The following is a 19,116-nucleotide window of genomic DNA, read 5'->3' on the forward strand; positions in this document are numbered from 1 at the left end:
TGTGAATCTGATTGTTTCTCCTTGTTTATGCCACATTTGCCCCATTGTGGGATTAAACATCAGGGGACAAGACGCGTTTAAAGAAGGACAGAAACACGGTTATCGCTTATCCTGCTGTTCTCTTCTCTCTCTGCCTTTCTTTATCTACTCACTCGGCCTTGGGCACATGGGTCCCCTTTAAAAGGCAGCTTTTCCTTGACACTGTCGCCTTCATGCTTGTTCTGGAGGTTTCCGACCAGATTTTGTAAAGCAATTTGTGTTGTAATTGATGCTATCTGGATTGAATTGAATTATCCTCTAGGGGGCCACGGCGGGTGGTCCCATCTGACACTGGGCGAGAGGCGGGGTACGCACTGGACGGCCGCTAGTCTAAAGACAAACGACCCTTCACACTTACGTGCACACTGTGGCCAATAAAGAATCACCAATTAATCCAAAGAACAGGGCTGTGAGGTTAACCCCTACACCACCACTCAAAAAAAATGCATGATCAGTAAGTTTGTCTTCTTTTTCTGTCATATTTGATAAAGATTCAAAGCTGAGCACACGTTATGTGCCGAGTGATGTACTCTTCAAACAAGTAAGCCGTTGCACGGAACCCAGGACTAGGTATTACTGAGGCTTTGTTAAGAAAACAATTTATTTCTTTATATGAAGGCTTCTACTGCTGTTTCAAAGCCAATATCAGAATATGAACTCTGGTGAATCGTGTTGGGAAAACACCTCAGAGATCTCCGATGTTACAGACCTGATATTTGGTACCAGTAAAATAAAATCCTATCGACCGCATACTGCACAAACTGAGCTGGTTGAAAGAATGTCGAGAGAACTGAAAGATTTTTTTTTTTACAGCAAAACATGGCTACTTTGAAGAAATTTAACCCTTAGACATCAGTTTCATTTACCAGATAATCTTGGTCATATCCAGCCAGATGCATAGGAAAGGACCCATGTTTTTGTTTTTCCTGAGATGTCATAGCCGTGAGATAAAAAATAAAAATTAAAAAAAAGAAAAGTGGTTATTATGGGAGCCAATGGGACATTGGGACAAAGGAACAAACGGACAGCAGTGACTTTAAGTAATCAGACTGGCATTTAAAAATCAAGGGGTTGTTTTTTTTCCAGTGTTCTGTTGACCTATTTGATTCTTTTTTATTTCAAACTTTGTGTAGAGGGAGACTTTACCCAGCCAAAATGTTGGCAAGAGGAAACAGTTGCCCAAATGGACAAAAATGTCCATAACGCTGCATGAGAGTTAAAACCATTTTGCTCTCTGGGAACACACATTTCCCTGCACCTGGCATTGTAACACAAACACGACTGCCCTTGTGAAGAAGGCCCAGCAAGGGCATTTTTGAGGAAAATTAACCTGTCCCAGGATGTGCACATGTCTTTATGCAAAAGCTCTATTGTATTTCTCAGTACCTCTGTAGACGTTTCATCCACACAGTGTATCTATCTGATACTTTATTTTAATATCCGTCAGTATGACACTCTGTCCCCAATTTGAATTACAGTAACACAAAGCTAACGCCAGATGTCGCTCAACCTCCACATGAGAAAGCTAAACGGTGTTTATGTGGGTCAGTAAAGCCAAGCATTAACCAAGGCTATCTGCGTACAACTCATTTCATCCAGAGCGCGATGCTTTGAGGCAACATATCAGATTACCACTCCCGAGCTTCTATATTATTTTCAATCCGCGATTTTTTCGGGGTTTTGCCGAAGTTTTCTTCATCCAAATTTTGACTTTATTGCACTTTTACGCACGCGATTTTGTGTTATTTTTTATGTCTGGCCTGTTCTCTCTTTTCACCTTTAAGATAAATTATTTTTTTCCCTCCATTTTCGTTGCTGTGCAGAAACAATTCTGACATCATATCATGTCATGAATATGCCGTTTCTCTCTGTCGGGCTGTGCGCTCCGGGTGCGCTTTGCGTCGTCAGTGAAGTTGCCTGATCCACTGCAGACGAGCGCCGCGAACAGCCACACGCTCCTAAGAGGGAAAAAAAGAGAAGAAAAACATGAATCACGAACGGACTTGACAGATTGAATTTATTAACAGTGGACAGGCTGAGAGATAAATGTGTTTAAGTCGGCTTGACAAGCCCCGGTAAAGACAGAGAAAAGACCGAAATGTCGCCTGGGAACCAAACCGGGAAGCGAAGGAGCTCGACGACGCTGTGAAAACGGATCCCTCCCGCGAGGCTTGAAACCATCTCGGCGCTCCACAGGAGGAGAGAGACGGGGGACAGGCGAGAACCGAGGAGGAGGAGGGAGGGGAAAATGCTCAAAGTTTGGCCGCGTCGTCTACAAGTGCGACCCCGCAACAGCTGCAGAGAATGAGCATGAATTATTAAACGAAGAATGCATGTCGTTTGGGATATAGCTGTGATTCTGCAAACATTTATCATCTGCACTTCATCAGGTAAGGGAACTGCCATCCTTCACATAAGGAACAAAACAGGAAATTAGATTAGACTATTAAATTAAGTAGACATAAGCGCCAGTGCTCCGCTCATAGAAGCTTATAAATCTTATTCTTGGACGCTCATAGAAGTCACCTGTCACTCAGGTGGATCGTCGCCTGCCCGTTCGTGTGTTTTACAGTATTTATGTGTCAACAGGCTCTTCGCGCTTAGGCTGTAAACACAGGTGCGCGTCGATGAGAGCAGCTCTGCGTTTTATTCTTCAGAACTCCTACATCAAAACCCAGCACTTTGATCACACTCATGCAGCACACGCATGCATATCAGAGTAGTAGTAACCGCAGTTCATACAGTAAGCCACACGCAGCCCACGCAGAAAGCAGTGTGTGTGAATAGTTCATGAATCTCACTGTCAGTGTGTCAGAGAGGTCAGGCATTGTGGACCCGTCGGTAATCGTCAGTTTAGTCAGAATTCCCACAATGGGGATGAATCAACTCATCAACGCTGAAGCTGCCAACCTTTTAAGAAAATAGTAATACGGGTCGCTGGAGTCATATGATGTGCATTTTAGCCTCTTGGCAAAAAAAAAAAAAAAAAAAAAAAAAAAAAAACAAAAAACAAACAAACAAAAAAAGATGCTGTCACTTTGGTTGATATTAAAGCAATCTTGAAGGAGCGCTTGAATTTTGCAATTCGTTTGCGTAAAGTTAGGAAACTAAGACGAGAGAAAAAAACGATGGTATAATTTGAAGACAGGCTGGAATAGTCTGAGATTTAGTCACGAGTTGAGGTAAATTCTAACGGTACTGCTGTCTACAGTTCCCATAATGCATCTAGATATAATCAGACCCTCCCCTCTCGGTAGATGTTCACATCTTTAAGTTTCTGAATGCTCCAACTCTAATGTATTTGAGACCTGACTCCGGAAACAGCCATTCAGTGAAGCTTGGTTTATTAGTCTGCAGCTGATCTACGCAGAGGCTACGTCAGAGCTCTGCGCGACGTCAGCCTACGGTGTTGTAAGCAGTTGTACTTGCACTGTGTTAAAAAAAAACAAAATCAGAAAAAAAACAACATTTTGTTTGTCTCCGGTCACTGAGAACTGTGGTTGAGGAAATGCATTTGGGATGAATCACCATGGCTGTGGTCTGGTTGATGCAAAGTGTAGAAGCATTTTTGGGGGAGGCGTAAAATATGTCACGTTAGCTACATCCCACAGATATTCGATCACTCTCTCGAACTAGTGAATTTTCAGGCCAGGTTAAAACCCTTTGCTGTTTTTCATGTTTTTTTTTAGTTGTTTCCAGAACTATTTATGTGTGTGTGCCTGTGTCAGTCTGCATCCTGCTGGGGATGACTGCTGTCATCAAGGAGTGTCACTGTTATGAGGTGGCTACCTAGTCTGTTATAGGTGGGTGGTACATGTCTAAGTAACATCCACATGAATGTCAGGTCCAAAAGTTTCCCAGAAAAACACTGAATTGTCATAGGAGGATTAATTAATTAATTAATTAATTAATATTAATGTTTACTTCTCCTGTAAGTGGTCTTAATGTTGTGGCTTTACAATGTGGCGCCCTTTTAATCATTCACTTCAACTAAAACTGTGAGTTATCAACATATTCTTGCAGTGGTCAACTGAAAGTCTTGTTCCTCTTCTTCTTTTTTTTGACATCCCACTCTATGTTTGCAACATGTCTGTTTACAGGCCATGGGAAAGGGCAGTAAACCCTAGTGTTCAGATGTACCTGTCACGTCCCGGCGGCTCTGTTTTAATTGCGCTATTGCTTCCAGGCAGGTTGGTTGCAAACTGTAAGGTGGATTATGACAGAGCTACAGCCAAGTCAGTGACAGCCTGAGGCCAGAAAACACACAGGACTCACAAGTGCAAAGTTGTGTGTGCCGTGGCAGGCTGTTGACTTTCCACTGGGACTCACTGCATGAATCACACATGAGCGAAAACTCCACTTTGACCACTTTGAGAGCTTCGATTTACAGTCCGACGAGAAATTGACTGATAATATTTAACTGTAACAGTGCGATTATTAACATCTGATTAGCACAAATTATCCATCAAAATTAATGCTCATGAAGTGTTAATAGTTTGTTTTACAGGAATATAAACATCACCTTAATGTTAGCATACATGCTAGCAGGAGTTATGGTTAACGTGGGACTTTTTCAGTTGTTTGGATTTCCTGCCAACAGGTAGCAGGGACACCATGTCTAAACAAGTAACAGTCAAAATGAGTTATATATGTTATGCCTCCAATCATTTAAACCAGGGCTCATCAACATTTTTCAGGTCAAGGACCCCAAACTGGTGGAGAGATTAATTAGGGACCCCCTACCTACTATATGTGTTCTATATTAAACTCAGCCTAGTGCTATTTATAAATATACTTTATTATCATTTTGCATGCAATATTAAGCTATTCAAATGATACACAGATACCATTTTTTTTTATTTCAAAGTGGAACATGCAGCCCTGTGATTGGCTCAGCAGTGATAGGGGCGGGGCCTACTATATACAGGAGAATTAGATTGACAGGTCTATTGTGGTGCTCTGTGTGAAACAATGTGCTGCTGAGACAGCTCCTGTATCGGATGCGAATGATTGAAGTGTTTGACTGAAAGATAACGTCTTCTGCCTCCATTTAATATATGTCGGATTCATGTTAATGAGCATTTAAAGAAATTTAAATTTGTGTGGAAAAAAAGAAAAGAAAAAAGTCTAATCAACCAAAGAATTCGCGACCCCCCTGAAGTACCTGTGATTTAAACTGTGTTTGTCTGCCAAGGTGATTTATTCGGCCACTTCCATCAACACTTTCTTAAAACCTTCCAGATCTTGTCATTCCTCACCTGTCCACCAGATGTCCTCAGAGTTTCCCACCTTTTCCCAGTCATCGGACCCGCCCCCTCTCTGCACACCTGCCCCTCGTTCCCTCATTTAGCCCCATGTTTCCTGTTCTGCTAGACTGTTTAGCTTGAGTTTAAGCTTGTGCCTCTGTGTTTCCTTCAGTTTGGACTGCAGAAATGTAAGTCACTTTCTAAGAACCTACTTTAAGAGAGGTGTTATTAACTCTACCTGATCCTGGTGGAAAAGTTAATCAAATGGGAAGCTTAAGTTTACATTTAGTTAACATGTTTTTCATTTATAATGATGCATGATCACTACTTGGTTAGGGTTAGGTTGCTGAAAAAAGACAACAAATTGACATAAACGTGAAGTTTCTATAAAGTCCTCCTGAAGCAATACGGCAAACTCTGCTCAACGAGTCTGTATCCATGTCTTGAGTGGGTCGTCCTGTTGGAGCTGGTGGACTCATTCTCTGTCTCAGTGCTCCCAGGTGGTTGCTTTATTTATTTTGTGTTGCTACACCTCATATTTCACCCACCAAAACACACGATTCCCAAGGACTGATTCAGACTTCTCATATCTCCATAGCTCAAATAAATTGAAATCCACATGTGTTCCTTATGTCTTCCCTTCAAGCTGGGTTTTGACAAATTGGGGCCTCATCTGTTGCGCAAGAACAGCCTTTTTGTTTTTTTTTTTAAATAAAGAAAAAGCTGGTAACTTAAATTGATTTACATGTCTGGTTTGTCTATCCCTGAATGCTTTCCTAATAGATCTTAGAAATTAGTTTTAAACGAAATGTGAAAGTCACTAGATCTGTCGGTTTCGCCTTTAATCACACATTTACTAGGAAAGAGTGTGTTGGTTCCATAGAGTCGCACACTGGAGTGATTTCACCAATATTTAGCGTTTACACTAATTGTGCTTTGCTAGCATTTAGGGGAAAACTGTGTGAAAATAATGATATGTTGTAAGATATTAAACAGTCAAAGTTTGGGGACCAGTTTTACAAGAAACCTTAACTACAGTCTTTCCTTCTTAGCACTGTACCTTGTGAGATACCCAGCTCGTATTCTTGCAGAATAAAATCCCCTCCAGTGATTGACGGGTACATTTCTCGGCTGTCTGTGTGGCACAACACCTCACCTCAACTCCACATATTCATTTACTCTTTTTTTTTTTTCCCCAAAAAATGTTTCTATCCATGACTTTGTCTTATTCTCCTCCTCCATATTTCTTTCCTTTTGCTACTGCGCTGAAAATAGAGCTTGTGCACTACCCACGAACACATGAACAAAAAAATAACTAAAAACTCTTTCTTGTTTTTTTTTTTAATTTTTTTTTTATTTCTCCCTGCAGCTCAGCCGATTATATCCAAGCTTGATGCAGGTTGGTGGGCATATAAGGACGTCGTCCAGGGGAGCTTTGTTCCAGGTAACAGACCGTCACAAACGCACCTTGTACACAGTTTAAAACCAATGCATGTAGTTTTAGGGAAGCAGGTTTTTGTGACCGGCGGGCTCACAGGTTTGTATCCACGGCCGTCTGTGACTGAGGTAGCTTGGTCTAAATCAGAACTGGCACCACTCTACCAGATTAGCTAACCAGTGAACACTTGATAGTACGGCTGGTTTTCAGTGGATTGGTGTGATGCTGGAAAACCTGATGATTCTCTGGGATTCTTAAGCAGGTTTTGGGATATTTATCGGATAGACTTAAGAGGTTCATAAGGTCTTGCAACATCGTGACAAGTCTTTTCTGATTCTTAAGTGCATGGCAGCCACTTGTGACCATGTTGACAGGCGAGGCCAAATCAACGGCGGACATGCACAAGCATGCACCGCTTCCCTCACCTCAGTGTCTTTGCTTCATGTGTTTCCCTCTGCAATGCAACCGACGGTAATCTGTGTCCATCCTCACATTCATTGCTTTCTTTTTTAGATGGTAATCTTCACTGTGCATTGCATTTCTGTTTTATCTGAGGCATCGGGAACTTTTCTGGGAAGCTTCCCGGGTTGTTTATCTTTATTTCATTCTCTCAAGGATTCGAGGAGCCTCAGTGATGTTCCTAACTCTCGCTGGTGGACATAAAACATTTTACTTGGTGCATATTAATCAGCACTGAATGAAGGTGTTGGATTTGAACGTAACGTGTGTTCATTCAAATGGAAATGTCCCAAACTTTTCCATTTTCGGACGAGTTTTGAGAATTGACCTGAAGCAATGAATAATTGATTACAATTTCAAGAAAGCAAAACTAGCATATCAGCAGACACGCAGTCACTCCAGTGAGTCTAATTGTAAAGTGTACATTAAATTTGCTATCTTAACTTGATTGGACATAATGTAACCTTCTGTCCAATTTTGCCATACCAACCATAAACCTCTTTATGGAGCCCAGTATGCCACGATCCCCTGGTATCTACTCTAGGAAAGAGGGTTAGCGCATGTGCATCTTTTCTGGGTATAGACAAAGCGTGCAGCTGTATTAGAGACAAGTATATCACTGTGCTGACTGTACTGACATCAAGGGGCAGCAATCACAGGCTGTGTTAGTAAACGAGTGTGGAGATGATTCCAATTAGGGACACATCAACTCAGCTTTACACTTCCACCGACTCATAATTAATTAACTTCAGCCAAGGTGATGAAGCTGCCGAGGCTTCGCGGCCAATCTCCGCGTCCGTGGCTCGGCACACGTAGAGAGGAGCGCCGCATAACTTTATAATTAAAATCATTCGGAGTTTGGACTTGCATGTTGGAGCTTCCCGTTTTAGAAAAGGGACGGAAATGTGTTCAAATGAAGCGTGTGAGAAAAAGAGAGGGGCGGGGAGGGGGGGGGCCTTCGGGGAAATGTGAGAGCTGTCGGTAGGCTCATCACATCAGCGAGCGTAGCCTGACTTTGACTACAGCTTTTACATCCTATTCTGACTGCACCTTGTGTTACTGCTGTGCCAGCACAGGAGAAATGTCTGCTTCAAGCTATTTCTGGAGAATGAAGTGTGAATACAGTCAGCAAAAAAAAAAAAAAAAAAAAAAAGAATAGAATGGTGTTTGCAACTTGGGTCACTGATGAGTGTCATCTTGTGCTTGTATTTGCTGTGATCGTCTTTGCGGCAAAGAGGCGATTTGTTGAGATAAGAGGGGGCAAAGCTTGTGGGTGTTTTACAGAAGGAAAATTGTGCAAGAAGAGAGTCAGCCAAGAAACTTCTACCAGAAACCAAAATCCCTCCGGAGCAAGATTACTTGTGAGATAGCCCACTAGAGTTTGAGGGGAGCGCAAATGATGCAACTTCGGTTCTACTTCGTCATAAGCACAGAGCGGCTCAAAATGACAGATAAGAAAAGGCAGAGAGGAGGGAGCCTTACTGTGAGCTATTACTTTGGCACCGTAAAATATGAACCTAAATATAACGCAACTTGCAGTATGCTCCGCAGACGCCGTGGAACAATGGGGAGTGTTTGGCAAGCACAAATGGCAGCAAGCATAACCAGTTACTTTAGTCTACTAGGACAAGAACACCCAACCTGAGAAACTTTATACCACTTTTTTTTCTAATCCAGTTGGGCTGTAGTTAGTTGCATGTAAAAGTCTGATGAACTCTGGAGGCTTCATTGAGCTTTGTTAAATGTTGTGATTTGTCACATATTTATTTATTACTACTTACTATTACTATTTATTAGGGCTGTGAGAATGAACATGTTAACGCACAATAATCCATCATCATCATAGAAATTGTTAACGAAATTAAGCAATCCGGTAGTGACTTGGGCTGGGCGATACTGTGAATTTTGGTATCGATCCGATACCAAGTAAATACAGGGCTAGTATCGCCAATACTGATACTTTTTCTTGAAATGTCATGATCATTGAATATCTACGTAATTTTCCCTTTAGTTAGTTGATTATGATTATGATAAAATACAGGACAAATATTTAGGCAAATCACTTTTTCTTAACTAATAATAATATAAAACAATTTAACAGTATAAAATTTAGTAATTCCTCTTTTACTGCAGATAATTGTTTTAATTCTTTTTTTTTTTTTTTTTGGAGAGAAGCAGCACTTGCATGAACTTTGTGATGAATAATTTACTGAACATATAGAAGAGAAATTGTAACAAAAGTATCGCTCTCATCACCCTAGTATCGTTTCGATACCGATACTGGCACTAACTATCGATATTTAGATCGATTCGCCCAGCCCTAGTAAGCTGACCGATATAAAGTGTTATGCACACTCTGCAGGAAGGAAAATATCACATTAACATGAAGCATACGTCGTGGATTGTGCTAGCACTTCGGCTAACGCGTTGCCCAGCTTCCAACAAACCAAGCACGGCTTGCAAATATCTGGCCACTCCTGCAGACACTGTAGATAAGAAGCTCTCCTCTCGGACAATGTCAACAAGTTAGTTTGTCTTAGTAGGTGCTGAAAGAGGAGGAACAGGGCCACATAAATGTGGACAGATGTTTGTTTAAAAAATAAAAACAGACAAAAAGTTGTTTCAAGTCGTTTTGTTGAAACTGTTGAAGGTGTTTAATAATCATGTTAACTGCATATATATTCACTTTCCTTTTTGAGTCTGTTTGCCCATGCAAAATGAAACGCGATTAATATAGATTAATCGCATTTAATCGAAATTAATCCACAGCAACCCCGTGATTAATCACATTTTTAAAAATAGTTTAATCTTTTTTTTTATTGTTTGACAGCACTAGTTGTGTGTTTCATTATTATATTATAACATTTGGGGTATATGTACATTCACTCTGTCCCATGAAGGTGTCAACTTGTCATTTTCCTCCTTGTCTCTGTCTGTCTTAGCATGCCAGGTTCATCCCTGAGTTGTACAGTTCTTATGTATATTTGATCACATCTGTCTGGTTGTCTCCCTGTCTCCTTTCATCTTCACCCCCCCTCCCCTTTATTCTCTCTTCTCCTCTCACCCCTTTCAGCTCTTTTCCTCCTCAGTTCCCCCCTCTCTCTCCTCCCTCTGTTTGGGCCTGGTCCACTCTCTTATACTCTCTATTCCTCTGGCAGCTCCTCGTTCCCCAGTCACCCATCCTCCTCTCTCTTTCTCTCTTTGTTATCCCTCTCATTTCTTTTCTCCAGCTCTGTTCCCTCCAGCTCAGTCTTCCTACCAGCCCGACTGGCCCAGAGATGTTGCTATCATTCATTTGAATTTGCTTGCAACTTGAGAGCCATTTGGAGCCTCTGAGGAAAAGTAGACAGTGCAGTGTGATTAGAGATGGTTGATGAGGCCGTTTCCTCTGTGAGCAGTTACCTGGTCATGGGAAAAAAGGGGGTTAGATTTTGCTCGTCATGCTAACCTAAAATGCTACAGTGACAGAAATCTTCAAGCCTCTGCTCCTAGCTTATACAGCCATATTTCAAAGACAGAATTCATAGAGGAGAGCTGAGAGTACTGAGCAAAAACTGAAATGTTGAGGCTCATAAGGTATTATTTTTCCAAAAGGACTGTAGAAGGTAAAATTATAGAGTCTAAGGAGTGCTATAAATAAAGGAAAAATCTATAAAAGACTACATATTTTTCTGTAAATCGTTTATTTTGGTTATTTTTTTTTTTTTTTTACGCAACGTTGCGGATTTATTTATATTCCTTTATTTTTCCTTATTCTTTGTACCATTGCCTTTGTTTCTTCCTGAAGAGCCAAGCTATCAATCAATTGGCCTTTGGCGAGGCTTCCTTTCTACACAGAGTAGTCGATTCATTGTCCACACAACAAAACTTCTACAAAAGCAGGATTCATATACGCAGGAATCGATTCGGTCTGTTCAAGAGGCCCCGCTCAGGGCTGTTTGACTGACAGCTTGGTTCTTTGGGAAGAGTGAAACTACATCTATGACAACAAATAAAATAAATGAACATAGTATTTTTATTTTTATTGTATAAATTTGATATACAATTTAAAAATAAAAACATATGAGGTATATTTATTAATTTATATGCATTTTCTGCATTTTATTCTTTTATTTATAACTTTTGTTCGTATTTATTAACCTAATTATGGTTTCATTTATTGTGTTTCGTGATTCCATATTTTCGTATTCTGATTCTTTTTTTGCTTTGTTTTTTTATTTTTTTTTGGCACTCCTAGGACTCCATACAAATTAAGTTACAAAAAGGAGCAGTGTATATTGTTACAGTGGCAGCAATACAATGCATTATTAAAGCAAATAAAACAGAAAGACGGATTACACAGTCTTCTTTACAGTTAGTGATGCGGCTGCTAATGTGTTTGGCAGCACAGGAACAATTAAAACTGCACTCATGGATATTTATTATTATTATTATTATTATTTGGCCACTATTTATCACCACATAAATATTATTACTCATGCGCTGGCAAACAATGGCCTACTTATACTTCCAGTAAACAAGGTGCCATAAGCATCTATTTAGTCCAGTTGCTCGGTTGTGCTTTGTGCTTGCAAAGCATTAAAGCTTAAATTTATTTATCTATTTCTTCTATGCAGTATGGCACAAAAAATCCAAAACAATGAGCTTACAGAGGCTAAAAGACATGACTTAGGTCATGTAAAAAATATCGATTAATGCAAGGAAATTATAATTTAGTCAATGCAACGCAAACTTTCTGTCCTAACACTGGAATAAAAATGCATTAACAATATACCCACAACACTACACTGCTATTAATCTTGCAGTTCATCCTTAGCTGGATATTTACATTTACTGTAATTAAACACCGCCCCAAAAAAACAACATTTAATACAGAAAGTGTCTGACAAGACAATCTCCTACTAGCTTAGAGTGAATGAGTAAAAAACAACACAATTAAAGACTCAGCCAATGTGAATTAGAGGAACTCTTGGGAAATATGAGCTCTTAATTATCCAATTCGATGCGTACGTTGGACAATGTCATGCTTTATTATGACATTTTTTTTTATTACTTGTCATGGTTAGTACTGCTCTGCATGTGGAAATTATGGCGTAATGTCTTCTGTGGCTTTGGGAAAACTTGAAGTTTGAGGGGAAAAAACAGCCTTCCCTAGGCTTTGGTTTTAAGATTGCAAGCAGAAGTATGTTATATATATGCAAATGTCCCAGTCAATGAGCGAAACCTGCTATTTTAATGCATTTTGGGAATTTGAGCGTGATTCATTAAACCCTGTCCACATATAAAGGGATTCGCTCATCGCCCATCACTTTGTAGCTGACGATTGGTCGCTAGTAGACATTTTGGGCTCTGGTTGCCCAGGCAACAGGGAGCTAGCCCTTGACATCGCCGCAATTTGAAAAGACAATATCATCAGTGATGCTACGGCCGTTGCTCCTGGGTTCACCCCGTGCACCAATTTGGTTGTGGTGCTTTAAACGTTTGGGTGTTTGCTTCTGAAGTCAGTCCGTGGTATAAATTTTCGCCACTGGTTGTTGCCACAATTGTCGCTCAAGTTGAAATTAGTTGAACTTGGTACCTGCACAATTTGCATTATTTTCGCCTTTCATTGCTACGAGCTGATGAATCAAGGCATTAAGACTGAGCTGGTCCAGACTGTCATAGCGTGTCTAATTTATAGAGACGGCCACCGGCTGTGGTGCGGTGCCACCATGAGGTTGACATATTTTGGCTTTTGGTTGGATTTTTGATCTTCACTTGGTTGGATGCAAATTTGTTAGTCTGGTTTTTCTTTTAATCAAGAAAGATGCATTTTGACGTTTCCCTTAGACACTTATATTTGTAACTGAACTGCGACCCCCAACCATCCCTGGCCATACCTTCTTTATTCAAATGAAATATCGCTACTTTTGATGCTTCGGTCATCCGAGGTTAAACCACAACACAGAATACGAGGCATTTATGATGACGTGGACGGAAGTGTCAGAATTAAGCTGCAAGTTTTCATTTTATAGTCGTTCTTAATAGTTAAAGAATAATTTATTTTAATGGTCTTATTACTTTACTTATATATTTATTTATTTTTAGTGTTTGAAACGGCATTTTCACATCTTTTGTACGATTGTGTCCTCTGTTTGGTTTTTCTTTTGTTGTATTAACTCGGCTATATAATAAATGATAGTAAACTCTTACTCTGTCAAATTACTCTGATGTCTTTATGAAGCTATAATTTGAAATACACTACTTCTTTCAGGTTTACCAGACACATTAGAGTGTATTTACGCAAAGTATTGGTATTGGACCGGTATCGCCAAATTTTACTCGGTATCGGATCGGAAAGGAAATGGGTGGTTTCGAACATCACTAGTAAAAACACAGACACAATAGCATGCTAATATTAGCTTGTATGTTACAATCAATGATATCTTTTGAATTCAAATCCTCTTCTGTCCTCGCTGAAGTTGCTACAAATGTGAATTTTATTTCGTAATTATTTTTTGGCGGCAAACTGGTGAGATGGGATTATACACTCCCTTTAAAAGTTACAGTTCCTCTGCTTTTTTGGCTCAGTGCTGCAGACTGAAAAAAAAAAAAAGCTGTCAAACTGCCATTCTTCAACACACAACTTGTCTGCCCCGGCGTTGTAAGAGGTGGAAACGTGTGCGCTCTGTTTGTGAAGTGTCAGCCTCTTAGATGGATGTAGCAAAAATAGATTTTTTGTTTCCCTCAGACTCTCCATATGTAGAGCAAATTATTTAAATAATAATTTTTCTTTCTTAAGCGATTGTTGGATAATTAATTGTGTCTCTCCCTCGACGAGAGCATCACCAAGAGTCAAGAAACGACATCTTAAGAATTATGCTACAGGAATGAGATGGAGCATGCAATGCGGTGTGTTCTTGTGCTTTCTCTAATGTTTTGGCGCCGTGTTTTGTCGGCCTGGCCGGAGAAAGGAAAGCAGGGAAGATGTGCGAGGACTGGTTCTGCTTATGAAGACAGAAGAAAAGCGTTGTCTTGGGGGAGCTGCCCTTTCCTACTGATATATCTCCACACTCGCTCTAAGTGTGTCTCTCTTTATATGTGTGTGTCCATCGCTGGCCTTAAAGTAAGAGGTGGGAAAAGAAAAGATGAGGAGGAGAAGGTGATCTCAGGGGACTGAACCAGTCAACCTTTCAGCTCTCTCCAGCAGCTGCAGCCAGGGTCCAATTTAACAGGAGGGTTCTAAGAGAGAGATGTATCTCTTCAGAATTTTACAGTTTGGGTTTTGCAATTGTTACAGCTATATACAATAAGTTATCTTTGTGCGGCGACCGAGTGCGACCTGTCTGGACGTCAGGCACTACCAAGATGGCGATGGCTGGAGCAAAAACACTGCGCTTCAAAACCTTCAAAGATCCAGTGGATGTCATGAGACGTTTTACACATCTTCTTAGACAATTAGTGCTCACAGCACTTGAGTTTAAGGTGTTTCATTCCTAATTAAGAAGTCAGTGCTGCTAACCTTTTGAGTTACAAAACAACAAACTTATCTGACTGCCCTAACTTAAGAAGTAACTGAAGGTGTGATTTCATCAAAGAAATACAGTATAAATTAATCAATCCATTTACTTCTCTTTTCTTTGGCAGCAGGAGATATGGTTGGTAAAAATGTATCTCTGACTGCTTTTCAAATCAGCTGACACAGTCAATGGAACAACAGCTCTTCACTTTTTTTTTTCTTTTTTTTTTTTTTTTTAAATAAATCTTACAATTTAGATGCTATTAAAGCCTATGGTTCAAACTTATCTCCATGCCACTCAGTGGCCGTAACCACGGAGACTGCGCTTGCAGTGACATCACATACACACCCTCTGTAGTATTTCTGTTTCATTCTTCTAATTCCATTCTCTTTGTCTACTGTCGGGACTCTCCGCTTTGTTTTGAGACAATTTTATGTGAACTTATGTGAAATGACAATTTTTTTTGAGAGGCGGGAATACGTTTAAGCGGCTCTCTACTTTTTTTTAGGGAGCTAATTTTTAATGGTTTTTAATGGTTTCGCCGATGTTCTCGTTAAAGCTGAATGTGCCCCCCCACCCCCCCGCCGTCCCTGCCGTCCCTGCACGGAGGAGGAAGCTTGGGGAAGATGGCAGAGGGCCCACTTGAGACAAAGAAGAGCGAAAAACAATGAGGAGGCAAAACAGACTGCATCACCTTCAAAAGTGTTCATGGAAGAGAAAGAAACTTACATATAAGTCACACCTCTTGTGTTAGTTGTGTTATTGCGAAGGTGGATGGTGGGGGATGGGGGGGGGGTCTGTTCAGGATGCAATAATTACTGGTAAGTGTGGGAACGTGCATCTGTGCGTGCGTGCATGCGTGGAAATGGCTATTTCTGTGTCTGCGCACATGTGTTTTCGGGTTTATAATATCACAGCTCAGGGTTGTTATTTGGGTGTGCTGCAGAGTGAGTAAGTAGGACACAGAGTCGGTGATCACAGGAGCCTCTGCCTTGCTCTCCCGCTCCCTCTTTCTCACACACACACACACTCACACACTTCTTTGCTCTTTTCCATATATATTTCTCTCTCCGTCATTGTCATGCAGTTTCCCTATTTCTGCCTATGTCTTTCTCACTCTTTCTTCATAAAGTCTCGGTTTGTCAGTGTTGCAGGGAGCCACAAGAGAGTGGAGAAATGAAGAGATGTAGTGCGACTGGGGTGGGGGGGGGTGGGGGGGAAACTTCATTCCTCCCACACGGTAGAGGAGATGTGAGCAATTTTAGATGGGACTAAAGGACGGAGAGGCTGCGAAACGGAGGCAAGGGAGGGAAATAAAAGGAAGAGTATGGGATCAGAGGGAGGGAGGGGCCAGGGAAGTTATGATACTCGATCTCAATAATCTCCTGATATCATTACACATCCACATTCTTCATGCCTGATGGCCGCCCGCTACGTTCCTCGCAATTACTCACCGCCGTAACGACGTTAGAGCTAATGCTGGAGGTGATTATGGCTCCACCGCTATTTGTTCTCATGTAGCCGGGCCGCCGCGGGCTGCTGTAATGGAGGGCCACGTGCTCTCAGAGGCGACGCGCGCGCCGTCGTTAGACATCGCAGTGGATTCATTACGGGATAATGTAGCAGAGCCGTGGTGAGATGAGGGGGCCCGCCAGGTACAAAGTGTGACTGTGGGGTTCGTGCGTGCCTTCGTTCGTTTCGCCGCAGCTTTAATCTTTAGGTTCTTACTGTAAATGGGCAGGATGGTACGAAGGCTGAACCCGTGACTTCCCAGTATTTGAATTCGGTCTAACCGGGTCATTAAACGGCTTTGTTGTTGCAGAAGTTAAGAGTAGTTGCAATCTCAAATTCCTTCATGTTAAAATGTCCAACTTTACATCAGAGCTCACCAGGTGTGCAGCTCAGATCTCACTGTGACGGATGAACATCTGTGCATTTCTAAGGATTAACATCTTGCATAGTTGAGAGCTCCCTGTCCAGGAAAACACCTTCCACCTTCAGGGACGACATCGCCTCATAAAATGATGTGGTTAAACTGATCTTAAATGACCTGAAACTATTAGAGGTGCCTCCCTCTGTTAGCTATCCAGAGAAGTGAGGCTACGTAAACCTGTTAAACACAAATGAACTGTAAAATAATTACGAATTGATGCATCATAGCCCTGAGTTTTAAACCCGCAATTAATAATTGTCGTTAATAATTAGCAGTGAGTCTTAGTCTACTCAGAGCAATAGGAGGATAAACTAAAGGACAAAAAAGTTGCTAATTAAGTTCCTTCTACTAGAACACCAAGTTTTTACCTCGGGTGTGGCTGGTGCTTTAAACATGGATGTAAAGTCAACTTTGTCTACAATGATCTACCTTCTACCCAACAGTACAGACAGTTTGTTTCTCAACCGAAGAAATTAGTGTAACCAGTTCAGTGTGAAACATGCTCGTAATCTCCCCTCATGAGTTGGTGCATTAGATAATAATTAGAGAAGTGATGTAAAATGTCACCACGTCTTTAAATTTGAGTGAATTACGCCAAAAACTTGTTTTGATGTGCAAATTTTTGCACGTAGCCTGTTCTTTCTTGAGTTCAAGTGAATGTTTGTGCTACATCTGAAGATAATCCCTCTAAATGTTAATGAGGTGGACGGACCCATGGACGAAACATAATCTGACCATGGCTGTTAACTAAAACATTTCCACACACACAGTGCACCTGGTAGGCATGTCGACATTTATCTAAAATTATTCGTTTTTGCATTTGGATCACTTTTGTGACCTCAAGCCGCGCTCTGATTGGCTGCTTCACATCCTCCCCAGGTGGCAGCCGTCCACACACTCTGGGTGTCCAGACTCCCACCCTGCTCTGCGGCTCATTAGTCGACCGGCGGCACGTTTGAGGCAACTGAAACAGCCGAGTTTCAGGCTGTCGGAGCTGTCTTGAATTGAGAGGAAATTCATTTTTACCTTTTCAAAACTGATTAACTGGCATCACATTCGCTGCTGGTAGCTTAAGCTTTAGCTCAAACCTTATCACCTGTCAAACTGGCATTTTACATTCAGTCTCCCCGGCTCTTTACAGGGGCCTGCATATTAGATTTTTGCTTGTGACCTTCAGATGGATTTAATAGCAGTTTAGCTTTTTAAGTCCTTCGAAAATCGCATGTATTCTATCCGCATTGTCCTCGGGCTTCACACCAGACAAGGATGCACTTTTTTAGAGCGTTGTCTGGTTGCTTAGTCCTCCGTTACAGTAGTCATATAAACCCAGATAAACTGAACCAAACATTAGCATACATTAGCAAAATCACAAGAATCACTTTTTATACATGACTTTAAAAGGATACACCACCCCTATGTGAAATTTGAGTTGGATAAGTGAGAAAAATCGGTTTTAAATCAGCCCAGGCCTTGTCCTAACCCAGCAGCGCACCTGTTAGCTTTAGCTTAGCCTAGGCGCTGTAATGTAGTGTTGCCAGTGATAAATAAACTTTTCCTAATTACTTCTTTTGACCTGTACATTCAAATCAAGTATAAATTTCAATGCAATAAACATGAAGGCATTGCCTAGAGCAGATATATTCAGGTAAAGCACCACTGCCAGGCACAAAGAGACCATGTAGCACCTGAAAACCCATAACTTCCGTCAACCTCTGACTGGTTTTCAGGTGCTACACCTTTGTGCTTGGCATTGGTGCTTTCCCTGCGCTTTATTTATCACTTCTGTGAACGACTAACTACTTGGCATCACTACATTACAACACCTATGCTAAGCTAACAGCTTTAGGACAATGCCTGGACCAACTTATCCAGCTCTGGGGAATATGACAAGTGACTAAATTTCCCATATGTCTAAAGGCGTATACCTGTAACTCTGATGTTTTTAGTATGTTTAGTATGTCCTTTAATACCCAAATGATGCACAGGAGGAAAATGTCTTTTTTTACAAAAATTTTGTCCAAGTTATAACAACCTTAACGCATGAAAGGATGAAGAAGGTTGCAGATACTAGTGGAAAGAGCTACAGTCATAGAGACGAACACTTTTAATATGTCTTGTAACGTTTGCTTCCCTGCCATTATTATTGTCTGTTCTCTCTGGAGGACAAATAAAACAGAAAAATATGAGCTCAGACATCATCACGAGGATGTCATAAGACCTTGTGGGCAGAAAACAGCTTAAACTGTCCGTAGTCGGCGAGCACGAGGAGTGCTGAAGGAGGAGAGCCAGAGCGGTGTCTCGTCAGCCTCCTTCGAGACAGCCCTTCAGGTGCCGGCTCAAAGCAAGTGTCCCGCTGCTACTTTCAGATGCTGAAAGGGAACGTCGGCCCAGCCGGCCACCGGGGGCACCCGTAGGAGAGCAGAATTAGAATCATGCTCTGAAACTCAAAGCGCGGCTCAAAGAGGCCAAAAGTCCGAGTGGCACAGAAAATCAGTTTTATCC

At 41.2% G+C, this 19,116-nt stretch overlaps 1 protein-coding gene across 2 annotated transcripts in view; it reads left to right on the plus strand.

Annotated features, from left to right (window-relative positions):
- Nucleotides 1-1,644: 1,644 nt before the first annotated feature.
- The window catches only part of LOC124997259 (carbonic anhydrase-related protein 10-like), a 96,424-nt gene continuing 78,952 nt past the window's right edge, over nucleotides 1,645-19,116 (plus strand). For both annotated transcript variants that reach the window (XM_047570835.1, XM_047570836.1), the window contains exons 1-2: nucleotides 1,645-2,429; nucleotides 6,655-6,729. In XM_047570835.1, coding sequence (XP_047426791.1) covers nucleotides 2,369-2,429; nucleotides 6,655-6,729 — 136 coding nt within the window. In that variant the 5' untranslated portion in view covers nucleotides 1,645-2,368. The remainder of the gene's footprint in view (nucleotides 2,430-6,654; nucleotides 6,730-19,116) is intronic.

Source organism: Mugil cephalus, chromosome 20 (genome assembly GCF_022458985.1).
Source record: "Mugil cephalus isolate CIBA_MC_2020 chromosome 20, CIBA_Mcephalus_1.1, whole genome shotgun sequence".
NCBI classification, from domain to species: Eukaryota; Metazoa; Chordata; class Actinopteri; order Mugiliformes; family Mugilidae; genus Mugil; species Mugil cephalus.